Source organism: Motacilla alba, chromosome Z, assembly GCF_015832195.1.
Source record: "Motacilla alba alba isolate MOTALB_02 chromosome Z, Motacilla_alba_V1.0_pri, whole genome shotgun sequence".
NCBI lineage: Eukaryota > Metazoa > Chordata > Aves > Passeriformes > Motacillidae > Motacilla > Motacilla alba.
Genome location: NC_052046.1, coordinates 27965028 through 27983992, shown reverse-complemented (window position 1 = coordinate 27983992; position 18965 = coordinate 27965028). Strand labels below are relative to the sequence as shown.

Sequence of the window (18965 nt, the reverse complement as noted above, 5' to 3'; positions counted from 1 at the left end):
TACTGTATGGGTTTTACTTTCTTCTCTGAAATGCCTGATATAGGATACAAAGTATTTTAGTCTGGATGTAGTGTCCCTGCTGATCAAAAAGAGAGATTGCCCATGCAGACTTGCTCTATTCTGCTGGCATATGGCATCATGCCAGAAGGAAGCAAATCTTATTAATTTTCCTGTCTATGCAAATCAGGACAACATTGCCAGAGATTCCAGGTAGTTATTTGATCTATTATTTGGTGCCTTGTGGAAATTACTTTTTGAGTAAAAGTCTTTCAAGCTAGTAGGAAAACAGGCAGTTCAGTTACCTTAATATGATCATATATTCCACCTAAAAACTAGACTTCTGTCTGCAAGAAAAGAGAAAAATATAATAATCTTTGTAATTTGTAGACAGTAAGAGAAAAATTTGCATTTTGCTGGTTTAGAATGCTTGAAATTTAAATTGAATAAAACTTCTGTAAGTGACCCTGTGCTCAGTATAAACTGAAGAAGTTAATTATTTTTACTTGGAGTTTACATTAAAGGATTTAAAGCATTTAGAAGGAGCAGGTGCTGAATGATTTTCTATGAGAGAACGGTCTTCAGTCAGCTGAGGATCCATAAATATGCACAAAATATATTTGCAGTTGCATAAATATATGAACAACTACTTTTCAGTGTGTGAACTATGTAAATTTTTATTCCAATTGCTATGATTACTACATTTTTTCCCCACTGCAGTTTTACCTGAAATTTTCATAGCATTGAACTTTTCCCACACCTTCTCTACAGTTCCTAGAATAAATTGTTCAATTGTGTTAAAGGGAAGATAAAACAAAGAGACTGCAAGACCATCCAGCATCCACTTAATTTTAAAAGGGAGTCTCTAGAAAGACTATGAAGATGTGAAAATAAATGCAGCACGTTCATTATTTTCTCACCATGAAATTTTAGTATTTTAAGTTATTTTTATGGCAGTGTAATTTTTCTAGAGCTTGCAAAATAATAAACTTCTTGTAGGAGACAAGCATGAAAGTTTTTGCTTTTCAGGGTTTTTTAAGGAAAGTTTCTAAATACATCAGCTTTCTGATTAGACATGAGAAAGCCATTACTGTACTTATCTATGAATGAAGTTGCTGATATGCCTGAAAACTCACTGAATGTAAACAGTAAAAATACAAGCAAATATTTACCATACCATGTAGATAGATATAGGTATTTACCATAGCTACCGGACTTAAGTGGAAGTTTATAGGTTCTTATTTATTTCAAGAACACATTATAGTTCGGAAAAACTGCTTGAGACTGTGCTTTTAGGTCACTACTGTTATTCTTTTCCAAGTAACAGTAAACCAATCTCTGACTCTCAGTAATATATGCATCATGAGCACCAAAGACTTTCCTTAACAGAATGCCTGTAAATAAACTCTGGCATCTTAATATTTCTGACTTTACACAGCAGTGAAAATTAATTCAGTCTTTGTTTTATCTGCATCCATTCTATTGATTGCTGAAGTTCTTAAAAACCCTCTTTTAAATCAGAACTTTGAGTACAAGAAGTTGAGAGTATGTAATGAATGTTATGGATGAATATTATTGATGATTAATATTTAGGAGATCAGTGATCCTCCCAGGAAAAAGGCAAATGAGTACAGCCCCTTTTTCTGTATGCCAGCTGACCATGAAGAGCATTTCAGTCCCCTTATGCAGACCAATTAAGTTCATAACAAAGAAAATCTTCCCCTGAGTAACTTGAAATTATTACATATTTTTTTAAATTGCTATTCATACATATTAAATATCTACCTAATTCAAAACACCGATTGCCACTACACAGTTTCAGAAAAAAAAATTAATTTGAAGTCAAAATCACTGTAAAAACCACCAAAAATATTATCATGGGGAAGTAACATCTGATAGCACCAACAAAGATAGGTATTTAAACATAAAACCTCCCTTGACTTCTCCTCCCCTCTGCCAAGAAGGTAGCTGCCATGAATCTGGATAACACAACATACAAAAGGAGAACGCAGTGTAGCTGCATTCATGTTAAAACCATCTCTTCATTTAACAATTTTTACAGTGGCAGTTGTAGTCACAGAGGAAATCCTTAGGCTTGGTTAAATTCACACGGGATGGCTGGTCACCAGCATCACAGGAAATGTTTTATGGTATTACATACTAGATCGGACAACCGGCAGATAGAAGGAATTATGTGATGAAAATCCTTACGGTAAGTTAGGTAAGCCAGTTAGTGTAGCCAGAAAAAGAGCTGGACAGACAGTTGTGGTTTAGAGTTTGTTGCAGACAATGGCATGCCAATACCGTGCTGTTCTAAGTTTTGCAGAACTGATAACTCAAATCCAGAAAATGTCCCCACCATGGATGGCAGCTCTGAATGTGAGGGATATATTTTTTATGAAAAGGGCATGTTTTTACATCCAAGGTTTTCACTTCTGGAACATGAAAAAACAGAACCAGTTCTCACCTGGAGGAGAGTGCCATACCCTTTTAATAGACTCCCATGAGACCATAAGCATTCACCCATTATTGTGCCCACTGCACTTGCTGAATTCTTAGGAACAGTCTCACTTTCTCTGGATATTCAGGTAGGAGGAGAACCCTCTGAAACTGTAGGGCAGCTGCAACAGCCACATGGCAAGCACTTCGTGATGTAGAAGCTGAGATTCCACCTGAATCCCAAACCCCTCTTTTTATTTAACTGCTGGTTGCATTTTCAACTCAGTGTATTTCCTTTCTTTTCTGTTTCACAGGAATGCCAAATGAACTGCACATGGATGAGTTAGCCTGCACCAGCCTTGAAATGTATAGAAGGAATTTTTTAGGGCAGCAGCATTGTTATTGCAATAACTTGCTCTTGAATGAAATTTAAAGATCGTCATTATGTCTATATCCTTGAAGAAAAAAGACAGGGTGGCAATCTGTTTTGAGGCTTAGAAACTTCTGGGTCTGATAATAGTTTGCTTTGGATAATCAGTAAATCTTTCAGTCTGAGTGTGGCAGTAAAGCAGGAAAAAATAAAAGTTCTGTAAATTTTAATAGCTAAATTATTAGAAAATTATTCTTCTTTATGCTGAATATAAATTTTAGAAATTTATTTCAAAAATAAATATAGTATGGAATGTAATTTACTTGGTGAGAAGCCACCTGCACCAATGGCTAGTTGCTCAGCAACATGCACTGAAGCTAATATCAAGAGTGAGGAGAACTAAATTTTCCCTACTTAAGAATAACAGTAAGGTTGATTAAGGGATTATTTACCCTGTCTGCAGTTCTGGCATCCATCTGGACATGATATGCAGTCATCAGAGTCACGATCTTCCACTTCACCTGTGTTTTGCAAATCATCAGTTTAATTCTAGATAATGCAACATTTGGAAGCACTCAGCAAGGTTCCTGGAAATAAACTTGATTAAAATCAAAAAAGGAGAAAGACTCATGGAAATTTGTTTTCTTAATTGTTTTTGCATAACCCACTCAATTTGAGGAAAACACTCTTACTTTACAATAACATGGTACTAGAAGAGGATCAGAGCTGGTACTTGAGGACTTCAGGGTCAGGTGTGTATTTCAAAACATTTTTAATATGCTTAGGCAGATATCTGTAACAATTTCAACAGAGTATTTGTTATGTCCTACTGAAGGACACTTACCTTCTCTACAACTATGCTTCTTACACATATTTTGAGCAAGGTAGTAGCCTCTGAAACATCTTTTGCAGTGGCTGGAGTTCAGGCACACCTCACAGTGGCCAGGGCAAGGCACACAGGAATGCTCCAAGTGGTAGTGACCTGGAGGACAGCTGTCTCTGCACTCCCCATGATACAGGAAGCGTTCCACGCCTCTTCTGTCTGTGTGGCAAACAAATGTGAAAAAGTTGTCAGCCACAGAGGGCATTTGGGGTGTAAGAAGGAGTTTTATGAAGATGTAGTGCTGCAGTAGAGACACTGACTGCTAGATTTTACAGTTTTACACCAAATGAGATATATAAAAGTTTCAGAACCTCAAACTTTTCACATTCATGGGGATTTATGGCATATAAAATGTCATGCTAGAGAACAATTACTCTTTACATCCATCAATCTAATTTTAAAAAATCAAGATTTTTCCATCACTGAATTCTCTTGCAGAGGACAAGCAAGTATTTGCAATGCATTGTACATGCAAATGTACTATTATTATTTGTAAAGCAAAATGGCCCACTTCGCCTTTGGAAAGAGTCAATCTACGTCCCTAGAAGATTAAACTGTAAACCTCAGTTTAGTGGAATAATCTAGATTTGAATTTAAATAGTAGATGTGCAGCTACTAGCTATTAAAGGACAAGCATTCTCTAATGCATGAAAACTGGGAGGTCCCCTGCTCCAAATCCTGCTGAGTCAAGCCTGTGAAAACACGTATAACTTCATGTGCCGTGTGCTGCAACATGGAGAGATTTCTAATCAATTACCCTACAATAGAAAGTACATGTACAACTATGTTAAGTGCATTTCATTACCTTAACTGCAGAGCAAGAATTTGCTTACCAGAATTTATTTTTGAAAATGCAGAGAAAGCAGCTATACTAGGCAATAATGTTGCACCATAGCACAAGTTAAATTTCATTTATTTTACTTTTCATGCACAAATATTTAATTTTCCTGTCTCCTTAGGGTGTGAGTCTCACCAGCATCTTAATATCTTGATTCACAGAAATACAGAAATATATCTTGTTGTCCTCCATAAGGGAGAGACTTGGGGAAAATTTTATAAACTTGGTCTCACATTAGACCTGAAGTACCCTTTGAAGACTTCATCTACTGAGTCACATTTCCCAAAGTGAGAAAGTCAGTCTCATCATCAGTATGACTAATTAGTGCAGCCATACTAGTGTTTGCTTGTAGTTTAGACACTTATTACTCAATAAAGTCCATGCCATTGTTAATTAGGGCTGAAATGGAAGTAGCAGCTGAAATGAAAAGGCTGTGAATCCATTGTGAACCCTCAGAACACAGCTCATAAAATATTACTCTCTATTATAAATGACATCTTAAATACTCATTTCCAAGGACAGTTCAGACTAGTTGCAAATCCTTGCAGGTAATGTCCTCAGGTTTTTGCTGATCAGATATTAGAGAGAAAATATGAAATAATTTTTAAAACAGAATTTCAAAAGGAGAAGAATGGCTTTTTGGAATTTCCACAAAGTTAGCTACATTAGCCTTCCTCTCAACCTAAGATCTATAAAAATGTGTGTTGGTGATAAGCTACTCTTTGTTCAGCTCTAGGGACACAGCAGCCTCCAGTGGAACCTACCACACATATTTTTTAGCCTTTCCCAGAGCAATACTTAGGAAAGCAGCCTGGCTCCCTGCCTGCTTGAGCAAACTGGCTCCATTTCAGTATAGCACATCCTGTGTAGTGGGTGGGGGAAGCATGTATGAAGCTTTCTTTTCCAGAAGCAGGCTATGAAGGTTTTCTATTCCTTTTTTTTTTTTCCTTGTTTCAGTTTCTGTTAACATAGCTCCTATTGAAAAAACACCAAGGGACATGCATTAAGTTGAAAGGACAATACAGAGTTGTGTTTTCTTGTACTTTAAAAAAAAAATTGAGTTCCAATTCCTTTCAGAGTCGCAAGAAGATTATGATAGAGCTTGGTAGTAAAAGCACTACTCACTTTATTGGATCTAACAACTGGCCCTTGAGAACTGAGGGAAAAGGGAATTTGGAGGCCAAGGAAGGGGAAAAAGCTGGCAAAATGAAATCTTGCTTACCTGTTCCACAAGTGGTGCATTTGTTAGGTTCACTTCCACTGCAGTCCAGGCAGGTGTGATGGCACAAGTGACAGTGCTGTTTGAATTCAAATTTTCCTCTGGGGCATTGCATAACACAGTGGCCGTCATCAAAGACTCTTTTAAAGAAGACAGAGGCATAATTACAAATTTAGCTACTGTTTGTTCTTTAAATCTAAAGGAAACTAAAAATAAACTCAATAAATTATTCTCTCACTCTATTTACAAATCCTTGAACTTCAAGACCTTTTTTTCCCTGATCTTATTCATAGTATTTACTATAAAAAAAGCATTTTAAACATGAATCTTAGACTTCAAAGACCACTTTTTGGTCCTTTACCTAGATGTCCTTACATCACAATCTCTGACAGTCGTCCCATGTGTCTTCTAAAAGGAAAGCAATACTTTGTCTTCCTGAAGTAATAACCCATCCGTTTTACTCTTTCTGAAGTAATAACCCATCCGTTTTACTTTTAAGACTTATAAGCCTTTAAAAAGTACTATGGCTTCAGTAATACTACCTGGTACATGAAGTCAAATATCTATCTGAGTATTTGCCTTCAGGAGCTTTGTTTTCAGACTTACATGTTGTTGTGACTTACGAATGGTATTTAGCAATTTAGTTTTCCCACAGAAACACTCCAAACCATGTTCAACTGCTTGTCCTCCCTCCCCCTCCTCTGCTGGGTATGGAGAGGAGAATTGGATGGACAAAAGGTAAAGATCACCAGTTAAGATAAGAACAATGTACAGGAAACAGCAAAGAAATAAGAAAATGAACAGTAACAGGAACAGTATCAATCACAAAGCTCACAACAGCTGAGCAATTCTCATGCCAGTGCTCACAACTATACCACAAGGAATCCCTGACAACACCTGTCTGGCCATGCCATGCCTGGAAAGGGACCCCTTCCCCCACCACTGCAACTGACAGCGCAGCAGTTTAGAAAAACTTCCAACTCCCTGCATCTCCTGACTACTGCAGAAATTAAGTCTATCCTGGCTGGAACCAGGACATGATTCATCTCTGTATCATCTGTGTCTTGCCCATCTGACACCTTCCAGTTATACACACACACACACACGCACACACACACATATATATATGTACACACACACAAGCACAGGTATAATATCCATAGTCAATGGCTGTCCCTCCAACATGTCTGTTAAATTCATCTAGTCCAAGACTGTGGGTTCTACCCATCCTAGACCTTCCAGGACAGGAGGGCTGGTGTGCTGTCAGCTGGTTGCTGCATCAGGAACTCACAATTAGTGTATCTGGAACTGGCTATGCTCATTGTCCATGGTAGTTATGGAAATGTATATGTAGTGTGTGTTATGTAGTGTCATTCAGCAACAAATATTATACAATTCAACACTACAGACTGTTCTCACACAAAAAATCAAATCCCCTTGAGTAATGCATTGTGTTTCCCTGGCCCTCTGTCCTCCAAGTCCACCAGGTCCCACAGATGGGTTTACTTTTACTTGAGGCAGGACTAATCCAACCTGTCTTCCATAACATTCCTCTTATGTACCACAGAGATTTTTATCCCCTTCTACAGTACATGGGGTTTTGTTTGGGCAGGGTGAGCTCAACTGGCAGAGCCTCAGGTGTTAATTACCTTCATGGCCTTTCCTGTGCTGGCAATGGTCTTTTTCCATTGGTCCAACCACCTACCCACCTACACAGACAGTTTGCTATCGTTCATTGAGTCAGTGTAAAGGTAAAGAGAGTGCTGGCCATTTCTCTCATTCAGCGATATCTACAGCCAGCTGAATTACTTTCAGCTCTGCAATTTGCTATGATCTACCTCAATATCTTCTGTGACTTGCTGTGTAGAGCTCCCTACAGTAGCTTTCCACTTTCAATGTATCCCTGCAGTATGGCAGGAACAGTAAGTGGAGAGAGTATATTACTTTTCATTTTCTTTCAGCCAATTATATTGGGGGACATCTTCAGCCTCTCACTTTCTCCTCCTCTTCCTCCTCTGATGATGAAATTTTCAACTTTGGATCAGTTCACAGTGGCTTCCAAGATCCCTGGGCAATTGTGGTTCCTGTTTGAGATCATGGTGTGGTCGGTGCAATCCACTTATTTCATGTAGCATGGTGGATGAGGTGTAGAAGGGACTTCCTCTTTGAAATCCAGCCATTTGCTGACAGTCAGAGTGCTGAGAGGAGCTGTGTTTCTTCTGAAACAGCTGGAACCTCTTCATAAGCTGTCAGCAGGTCCTTTCCAGTTGGGGTGTAACAGGCTTCAGATCTGCTGTGTCCCTGATTCCAGAACCCTGGCTGTTGCTCTCTACTCTCCCCTGAAGCTGTTTGCCAGAGCTCCAGGACCATTCTCCCTGGCTGCAGTGTGGAACACATTTTTCACAACCTGTCCTGTCCTGTCTGGCCCAGGAGCTACTGCATAAACAGTCTCCTGTTTAATTTGCTCAAAAGTTTGTAGCTGTTCAAGACCTCTCCAAAAATAATTTTCTTTCCTGCCACATGATAGAGAGGATGTGCAATCTGACTGTAATCTGCAATATGCATACCACAGCACTTAGGGAAAACTCATAGGGTTTTCTAGCTGTTTGGTGTGGACATTTTGTTGCTATGTTGTTGACCACATCCATTTTAAACTGACAATGTGCCTCTTGTTATTTTGCTCCTAAAAATTAAATTTCTTGGGACTTCCCTTTGCCTCAGTTTGTTTCGTGGTAAAACCTTTGGGATGATCTCTATTATCTTCTCTCGGTTCTCTGGTATTCTCTGCTGTGTTTCCCCAGACAATGATGTTATCAATGTATTGCAAGTATTGAGGAGTCTATGTCTTTTCTAGTGCAGTTTGGGTTGGTCCATGGCAAATAGAAGGGCTGTGTCTCCACCCTCGGGGTGAGCAGCTCCTCTGTACCAAATGCTCCTCCAGCAAACTGCGGCCTGCACTTTGCTGCTGAAGGAAAGGAGAAAAACACATTTGCAATAATGATGGTGGCATCAGTTTGCTGCCTTGGAGTACTGAAGCTCCAGCACACCGGGCACAGCAGGGCTGTGGTGTGACTTCTTTCAGGCCATGATAGTCCACTTGTCAGTCTCCACTGCACTTTCAGGCTGGCCATGTGGTACTACTAAAGGGTAAGTGAGTCTTGCTGGCCACTCCCTGAGTCTCCAGTTCAGGGCCCATCTCGTGGCTGGGGTTCACAGAGTCCCGGCTGGTGTGGTGTTGTCAATGGTGCACTGCTGTGGTAGTGATGTTTTTATTCTACCTTCAGCAGTCCCACAGCAGAAGGGTCCTCTGAGAGACGAGGCAAGGTGTTCAGCTCCTTAACTTCCTCTGCCTCCACATCAGCTATCCCAAAAGCCCAACAATGACTTTTGAGTTCTGGAAATATCCTCTCTTGAGGCAATCTCTGCTAAGGACTCATGGGACCTCCAGGCCAGTCACAATGGGGTAGGTTTGCCACTCATTCCCAGTCATGGTCACTTCAGCTTCCAGTACAGTCATGTGTTGGGATCTCCCTCTCACTCCAGAAATAGAGATGGATTCTTCCCCTACATATCTTGATTACATCAGGGTACACTGTGCACTAGTGTCAACTAAAACCTTACACTCCTGTGGGTCTCATATGCCAGGTCATGGGATCCACACAGTCCAATAGTCCTTTTCCTCACACTGACTGGAGGCAGGGCCTTCCAGGCCTGGTCACAGTACTCATTGCTTGCTTTCTTCTTGTAAATATAAACTGGAGAACTTCAAGAGAATTGGAAGTAACATCAGCTCTCTTGTTATTGTCTGCGTACTTGTCCAGTGGAAACTGGAATGGCATTTATCCTTGGAGACTCTCCTGTGATGGTTGTTCTTCCTCTCAGCTCATGTTCCCATGTTGCCAGGGCAGAGGTGGATTTTCCATCCCACTTCCTCATGTCTTCTCTGTAGTCACACCGGAAAAAACACAGGTTTACCTCGTTGTGTGTACTGTCTCTTCCACACAGAGAGGCACTTCCTCCTGGTAGCAGAACCTCTGGTCTGTATTGGTGGGGCATGGGACTCTCTAACTTTCTTGAGACTTTCAAATCTGTCCAAAGTCTTGGACAATCTTTCCATAAAGTCCTGATTCCTCTTCATTCATCACAAAACAAACTGAATTGGTCTCGGATTTCTACTTCTGTGTAGTATTGGGGCAGCTGCTACCTGCCTGTGCTGTTACCCTGTTTCACGCTATTTGAGTGGCCATGGTGCTGGTTGGTCTGATTTCCTCCTCCTTTCCCTGAGAGCAATGTCTAGTGTTGACCTGTGTCCAGTAAAGAGTAGCCAGGGTCCAACGCACTGCAATAAGTTGCTCGTCTATGGAGTTGTCCCAGCATTTTCCTTGCAAATATTCTGTCAGTTTATTAGGGTCCTGTAGTTGTTCAAGGGTGAACTTCCAAACCACTGTAAGAGAGAATTTTCCTCCAAACAGTGCCCTTTTCTCCCATATTCTATGCCACTCAAATCTACCCACACTCAGGGCAAATCTTTGAATGACCCTCCTAGAAATCGCTTTCTTGACCCTAAACATGATGGAGACCACACCGAGGAGACATACCAGGCACAGCAATAAGAACATGCATTCCTTAACATCCAAAGGAAATAAAAAATTCTCACAAGCTGTCTGAAGGAGAAAGGGGAGGTGAAAACCCAGGGAAAATAATCCACTCCTATTCTCCCACAGGCTGGGTATGATTATTAATATATTCCTAAAAGTAGATAAGGGTAGAAGATTCCCTGAGATAAGGGTAGAAGAGCAGCTTTGGATACACATCCCAGATAACCCTCACTTTCTTGATGTTATTATGTCATAAGCTGCTATCACACAGAACAGCAAGAGAGCAATCCTGATCGTCCTCCCTGCTCTGAAACAGAATGTTGTTAGGAGCATATAGAGCATATATGGAGGCACATACCATATCCACCATACCATATCAGGTACCATATCCACAAGTTACACAAATGGTCAGGTCTGTTGTTATCTCAACACTTCATGCCCCACACTGGATGCCAAACAAGGCTGTTGTGGTTTAGCAATGAAATTTCCCAATGAGATTTAGCAATGAGATCTAGTGCTCCCACCAACACACTCCAAACCACATACTTTTTACTCACTCTCCCATCCTTGTTCCCTGAGGTGGGATGGAGAGGAGAATTGGAGGCACGAAAGGTAAAGAGCATGGGTTGAAATAAGAACTATTTACTGGAAACAGCAGTGAAAAAAGAAAATTAAGAGTAAGAGCAAGAATATCAATAGGGGGATGTACTGCAGTAGAATGATTCACATGCCAGCACTCGCCTCTATGCCATGGAACCCCTGACAATACCTGACCATGCCACACTCCAAAGGGACTCCTTCCGCCACCCTTGGAAATCATATCAGGTAGCATTGAATAACCTCCAGCCCTAGCCATGCCCCTCCTGTCTACTGCAAAAATTAACTCCATCCTGGCTGGAACCAGGACATATATCTTTCCATAGGAGTCTGACTGCTAAATGATTTCCTTTTGCTGGATAATTAAACATTTGCTAAAGAATCCTTTTATGTGATGAAAATTTATGGTCCATTTTTCACTACTTACTAATGTCTACTGTTTTAATCTGTTTGGGAGAAAAATAGAAATCCATGAATTTGTGCATCATTCATAGACTACAGAAAGAATATAAAACAAGTTGGCTAGATTTTGACAATGTTTTCCCTCCTAAGAAAATAAGAAAGGAAATGCTGTAATCTTCTACTCTTAACTGCTTTGACCACTTTGCTACCTGAGGACTTGGGATTTGGTTTCTAGAGAAGCTGAGAGCCATTTATACAGACTTTGATTACACCTAGACAATAAAAGGCTTTCCATTATACTAAGATAGGGCATGTTTTCTTGGAGTCAATAAATGGTATTAGAGAATATCTGCAATATGTCTTCATAAGTTTAATTTGCTATGATCATTTTCAGACTTACTCTGAAAGAAAAGGAGAAATGTCACAGAGGTACTGGAGGTAGCTGGACTATGCTTATATGGTATGCAAATATTAGTTCAACTACATGCGCTAGCTCTAATGATAGCCATCCTTACAAGCAGCTCTCACAGTGGTAAAGTACATTTTCTTCCCCTTTGTTATGTTGCCTCTAATGGGAAACACCTGGTCAGATCTTGTCACTAACCTTGGCTCAAAGTGTAAACAGATGGACTAGGAATTTTGTGATAATCAGTTTGTCTGGGTAGAAAACTACAGTTTCTTTTTTTTTTATTAAAAAAATCTCAAAAATAACAAAACAAAACAAAACAAACTCAGGCAGCAGCATTTTTATTTATCAAATGATCTGACGGAAATTTTATTATTAAAATAAATTGATATCTATCCTGAATTTTCATGAGGAGCTCTCACCTCTGGCAAGGTTTCTCTGTATTATTATTTATTTTACTATAAACTGCTCCATTTAATATGACTTCTTCTAGCAGCTTTCATAATACACGGAAGGATCTCAGAAAGCTTTGATACCAAAATTCAAAATTTTTAGAGAATTTGTTATGGTGGTTAAAGCTACATCCTTCCAAAATATCTCTGAGACCTCATTACTGCAAACACCTCAGTGGATCAGGATAGTGGTGCTTGGTTCCTTCTCTGCTTTGTAAATATCTGCATGTGAGGCTTACAGTATAGGTTGCAAGAAATGAACAGGCAATCTAATTTAAATGCCATTGTGAGTGGGAGAAATCCGCTCCACAGTCCAGAATTCTGTCCAGATTTTCTCTGGTCTTATTTCTGATGTAACAGAATTTAATAATGCTTCCTCACTTACAAGTTTGTTTGGACTCCATTGCTCCTGGTATGTCTTTCATTGGCATAGTCATATAAGATATTTTCAGGGCAAACCTCAGAATTGCTTAGGGATTTTCTTTCCTTGCCTTAGATGCTCGGATCCTGTTTTCATACCAGTGGAAATGTCAGCTGGCTACAAAACAATCCAGTGCAACAGAACCAGAGTTGTTTGTGTGAGAACACAGCTATGGGTAGGATGTGTATAAAACCAGCAGTCTTCTGGAATAGGTATGACATGATCTAAACATAAACCTCTGATTTGTGAAGCCCTGTGGAAAAGCTTCTTTCTTGTTCTCTTCAATCCTCATGGCAGGTTAGAAGTATCAGCCTAACTTCAGTTAGGGAACGATGTTTAGGTGCTATGAATATCTCCCAGAATTAGCCTCAGCATCCAAACTCATGCCTTGAGCCAGTCCTTATAGCTGTGTAGAGCTACAGATGCCCTAAGCTTTGTCCTTAAAATTGCCAGGACAATTGTGATTCCAGCAATTATGATTTAGAAAGGATGACAATGAAAGAAATTCTATTTTACATATAGAAAGGAATTTTTCTTTATCTGTGGGAATCATGCTGCTAAATATTAATTGCTTGTGTAGCCAGCTATTTTGTGTACTTTAAAATTGTTTTCTCAAGTCTCATGGATTTTTTGCCCTAGACACTTCTTGCTTCTGTATTCTCTGCTAAAAAGAGCACAGGCCCTTCTCCGGATGATAATGTGAGATCTTTGTACTGCACTGGTGATGGGAGACAATTACCTTGTGAGCGGGCAGCTGATGCAGTTGTCTGGCTCAGGTCCAATACATTTCTGACAGGATATTTCACACAACTGGCATTCTTGGGAATCATCAAGATATTCCCCTAGTAGAAAAAAATTATTTATTTCAGATTAACCTTCTCACAATTAAAAAAAAACAAACAAAACAAAACAAAATGAAGAGAAAAAAGAACCAATCCTTCCAGGCTGGAAAACACAGTGATGAAGAGGAATTTGATCTATTTTTAATTACTGAAATGAGCAAATTTCCCTGTGGCATCAGGAAAATAAGTACTGGCTCCCTTGGGGAACCAGGATAATCACACCTGTTTGTTTGTTCGTTTATTCTTTTCCACATGAATTTGAGAAAAAGTGATTTTTGATGTTTTTGTTAATTTATTTTGCATCAGTTGAAGTAATGAGACTCTTAAGATTCATGAATTACATCAAAATTAGTGCTACTGAGGAGTATTCATTATGTAATGTCTTTTGAACTCACTTTCAAGCTGCAGGTTAAAGAGTTTGCTGTCATGGGTGTGGATATGTTACATGAGGAGATGGACTTCAGCAAGCTTCCATCAGCCAGAGACCTGTTGGTGCTTCCCAAACCTCTAGCTATAGCATAATTTGTCTCAGTCCTGGGCTGCTGATGTTAGACTCCCTACCTAAAAGACCTAGGCTTTAATTTTGGCTGGATTGAAGCTTGGGGCAAAAGTGCACAATTTTGACTTGAAAAGAATTTTATATTATATGGATTTCTACCTCAAAACTAAGATAAAGATATAAACATTTCCAGATCATGAATACACTAGTACTACCATGCTGCTGAAGTGCAAAGTTTGCCTCTTTATTTGCTGAATATTAATTAAAACTCTGGTACAAATTGGAAAGCTGCATGCCTAATAACTCTTCGGGCAGGGATTTGGTAAGCAGTATGAATACTTTATCTCTGTGCAGCATCATGTGGGGACAGTAAATTAATTTATCATACAGTTTTATAAAGCTCAGCATTGGGTCTTTTATGTCAGTTTGTTTTGGGAAAATTTATTACAACCGAGTCTATATATTTAAGGAATTGGCTGTTCCTTCATTCTTGAGTAATGGAAGAGGCTGGGCAAAAAGTCCTATATAATACATAAAACCAGCAGTTTCTATGGATACTTCAATATCAAGCAACTCTTTCCACTTGCTTCGCTGCTGGAAAATCCAGGTCTGGCAAATATAGTGAATTTTAGGAATCAAAACACAAATATGGAATGACTTGGGTTTGGCTCTCTCTTCCAGTAAGTTCTTTACATTTGAAGAACAACGGCACCATACAAGCTAACATTTATACTAATGTAAAACAATGTAGGGAGGAAAAATTTTCTAAAATACTGCAAATTCTGTTCTCTATCTGTTGTGTTTTTAACAGTTGTGTTTTTATATATTAAACAGGAATAAAAACTTTTGTAATAGTTGAAACCCCTGGTATGAGATATGAGCTAGGATAGTACTTACATACCTAAGAGGATGGGAACAGTATAAAGGCAAACTGACTGGAACATCTGGCCAACTCTGGGTGAAACCTGGGGTACCCAAAATGTAGGCAGAGATGTAATTGTTTTGTAATAGTTTGTATGTCTTCTAAAGAGAGGAAAAAAGTGAAAGACAAGCCAAAATCCAGAGATAGAACCACATATACCATGAAGACAATGCTTCTCAGAGGTTGGTCTGGGATCAGTGCTAGCTGGAAAGAAGTTCAGACTGGGAGAGTCTCCTGATGAGATCAGGGAAACAAGAGTCTTTGAATGCGAACATGTTCAGACATTTTTATAGTTCTCCTTATCCAAAGAGCAATTTGTATACATCTATATCTGTATCTCTATTTCCATGCATTTATGTACTTCCTTGCATGCCTGTAAAGGCCAAAACTTGAATTGTGTAAACTGACTAGTTCCATGGAACTGGTGCAGCATTTCTGAACTGCAGCACTGCATCTTTTCTGAGTAATTACTTTATGGTGGACTAAAAAAAAACATTAGAAAAGCTGTTAGACACGTAATTCAGTAGGATTCTAAATTTTTCTAGATGTTGCTCAGATAACATTGTTGTATTAATGCATATCTATCATAATACCAAATATTTATAATTCTCACCTTCTAGAAAAAATAATGTGGCCTTCAGACCATTGATAGATTGGGTTAATGTAAGCCTCTCGAGCCTTTTTGATATGTAGCCAGAGGACGTAACATGGAATCCCACATTCTAAACTGTTTTATGAGATTTTAATATATAATTGTGTCATGGCCTAGGAATAGTACTCCCCAGTTCTCTGACCTCACTAAGATTTGCCTTAGCCAGATATCACTTGCTTTCTTTCCCCTCCCCCTTTCCCCTCCAGGGATGGAGTTGAAAATTAGAGGCAAAAAAAGTGAAAATCACAGACTGAGATATGAACAATTTACTGGAAACAGCAATGAGATAATAAAATAGTAACAACTACGATGTTAATAACAAAAGGTTGAAATTATTTACATGGAAAATAAATCAATACTGGACTGTTTGGCCCTCCACCCTTTCTCTCACCACTGGAAGGAAAGAGCAAGTCCCTTTGCTTGCTCCTCAAAAGTCATGTGAGATGGTATCCAATAACATTAGGGTCTGGCCATGCCCCCTTCCCAGATAGTACAGAAAATTAACTTTGCTCTGTCTGAAACGAAGACAAATCTTATATACATATACATATACATATACATATACATATACATATACATATACATATACATATACATATAATATATATAGTATATATTTTATATATATATTAGAGATATAATATAGATATAGATACACACACACCTATATTTGGACAATAAAACAGCCGAGAAAAAAAATGCAGCATCTGAAAATATTTTCTGTTGCAGGTCTGATGTTTGAGTTTTTCGTTCTATAGGATTTACATCACTGGGAAATCTGTCAGGGTGGCATTGTTACATAATTGCTTCCCTGATGATTTGTGATATGTATTATAAAACTTTTCTATTTCTCCTTTACTTTATTTTCCCACGCTACCTGTACGCTTATCCTGTGTGCCTATCCTGGACCTAAGCTACTAATTCATACATCTCAGCTATTGATTCACATATAGCAGAAGTACTTTAGTTTTTAAAGTTTTTTCTATGTTGTGCCTTTCATTGGAAGTGGTGTAATTCATTTCAGCTGTGCTTGGAATAGTGCCAGTAAGACCAGTTCTGTGGCTCTGAACGGAAGCATTTTAATGAATACTATTACAAGAATGTGCACTTACATATTTGGCTGTCTGAATTGCAAATCACATCTAGAACTGTAGATCTGACATGCTAACAAAATAGGTTTTGGTGGATATTTGAATAGTTAACACTGAAATTCAAAAAAGAAGACTTTTAAACTATTCCACGGGGCAGTTCAACCATCTGCCAGAATTCCTTGTGAGCAATTCACCGAGATAAATACAGGCTGCGAAAGCCTCAATCCTTTTCTTCTTTTCTGTATTAGAAATATGTATCTGTCTAACATACTTAATAGAGAAATACTCTCAACAATGTATCTTCATGTAGCTTTCATCCAGGCAATGATCATCAGTTACTTTGGATCATCTCATATTTATCATTCATTATTGTGTTAATTCTGCTACCCTGTTACTTTGTTTAAAAACATTTGTCACATTGTTCAGAAAAAAAAAGGAATTGGAGATATTGTAGGAATAATGATGTGTTAACAGACTTGATTCCTCATAATAGGAAGATTTTAATATAAAATTTTTGTGTCCATAGTTAGAGATGTTTAACTCCGAATTTGGGCTACATCAGGTTTCAGGTTGTGCATTTAACTGCATACAAAATCTTTATGCTTAATGCTCAGTTCCTATCAGTTCATATGATGCATTTTAAAGTGAGGTAAGAACTATTCCTCCTATTAAGGATGTAGAAACTTGAGTTGCAATAATATAAACAAATTAGTTTGCAATAGCAAACTAGAACCTGTCTTTCCTGAGTCCCAGTCTGGAGCACTTGTCATAGTTGCCAAGTCATTCTATGTTTTTGCATAAGCAGCATCACACATACCTTCATCTTGTCACTATTCCGCTCTTGCTTTCCAAAACCTGTGCCATTCATTGACAGCACATGATATTTCAGGAGATCAATTAGATGAGGGTGTGAATATCCTTGTCAGTTATGCATGGAGGTTTTATATGCTAGCTGTCATAAATCCTTTTCTCTTGTAGTCCCTTTGTGAGACTTCTCCACTTTGTTTGATCAAAATGTCACTTGATCTAATTTTAAAATGTTATTTATTGCCTATAACATTGCTGCAAGGGCTTTTCCTTAAAATAAATGGAAAAAATGACCTTATTTCCTCCATTTTTCTTGTTTACTTTCATGAAAATCTGGATATGGATTTCATACTGGGGTTCTTTTTATGTAATCTTATGGATTATAAAGGTTTGACAAAGCAGATAAAAACTGCTCAGGATTGCTTTTCATCCATCAGCTGTGAGAACTGAAATAAGTTGGTCTTACAGAGTGCTGCGATACATTTTATTTTGTCTGGCTTGCTCCTCGAATTTTTTGAAAAAAACATTTATTCATAAAGCTTAAGTAGATAACTAAAACTAACTTGCATATAAAAATACATGTGAATTCACCCTGAAGAGTCTTTCTAAAGTTACTTCTTTGCTTAGCCTACGGTCTCTGTGTTTGAGAGATTACAGCTCCCAGAAAGAAATCTTGCCATAATGTCCATAATGTAACATTTTCAAAATGAAGACATTTCCTTTACCCTCAGATTGGGCATTGTACAAAATTTGCATCTGGTTTCCAATTATTTGTCTTCGGTTTTCAGTGTCCTGCTAATTACACAATGTTCAAATTTCTGTCTCTCTATTCAGATGTGCAGAAGGGACAAAACTTTTGGTATTATCATTTGAGGTGATGAGAAGGATTCAGGACTGGAAGTCTTCTTTCCAGAAGTGTTCTAGGCAGTGACAAATGAGAAGGCTGAAAATAGGGTATTGATTCCTAAGTCACTAAATCTCCCTCTTGTGCCAAGGGGCAAAGCAGAACCTTGAAAAGGATTGAACATCTCTTCCCTGAATAGCTGTGTACTGAGTGTGATATAATGATTTTAGGATGAAAGGCCCCTTTGTTGCAGGATTAGGTGAGATCACACAGAGAGACTCAGGTTAGCTGTAATCATGACAGTCAGGAGTGAGGAAATTGCCTTTATCAGACTCTGCTGTATTAAAAGCCCTCTATGCTTTTCCCTGCAGAATAAAAACTTTCACATTAGCCAAAGCTGCCTTATTTATTTCTAATGCAAGGGAATTTTCCTGTCCTTTTACAATGTGTACTTCTCACCCCCATTTCTATGTAGTATTAATACAACTGTTGTTAGAAACCCATTGAAGAGCCAGAGCCCTCAGCAGTACTCAGTGGACATAAGCAGACCCCAAAAAGCCTATTTAAAAAAAAAATCACCTTTAACTTTTAAATCTCTATTTCTACTAAATTTTTAGGTATTTAAAGAATTTGCTTTAATACTGCATTTGTACTAATTATGTGGATGCCTAGAAGCATAAGCTGGT

At 38.5% G+C, this 18965-nt stretch overlaps 1 protein-coding gene and 1 long non-coding RNA gene across 10 annotated transcripts in view; one reads left to right on the top strand and one right to left on the bottom strand.

Annotated features, from left to right (window-relative positions):
• PCSK5 (proprotein convertase subtilisin/kexin type 5) overlaps positions 1–18965 on the bottom strand; it is a 222544-nt gene that overhangs the window by 34325 nt on the left and 169254 nt on the right. For all 7 annotated transcript variants that reach the window (XM_038125785.1, XM_038125786.1, XM_038125787.1 and 4 more), the window contains 4 exons: positions 13362–13464; positions 5750–5886; positions 3651–3848; positions 3259–3327 (listed from right to left, as the gene is read on the bottom strand). In XM_038125785.1, the coding sequence (XP_037981713.1) occupies positions 3259–3327; positions 3651–3848; positions 5750–5886; positions 13362–13464 (507 nt within the window). The remainder of the gene's footprint in view (positions 1–3258; positions 3328–3650; positions 3849–5749; positions 5887–13361; positions 13465–18965) is intronic.
• Positions 1–18965, top strand: part of LOC119696151 — a 45012-nt gene that overhangs the window by 24961 nt on the left and 1086 nt on the right. For 2 of the 3 annotated variants that reach the window (XR_005255501.1, XR_005255503.1), the window contains one exon: positions 2751–3558. The exons of the other annotated variant lie outside the window; for it this stretch is intronic. This is a non-coding gene — a long non-coding RNA (uncharacterized LOC119696151). The remainder of the gene's footprint in view (positions 1–2750; positions 3559–18965) is intronic. 3 annotated transcript variants of the gene reach the window in all.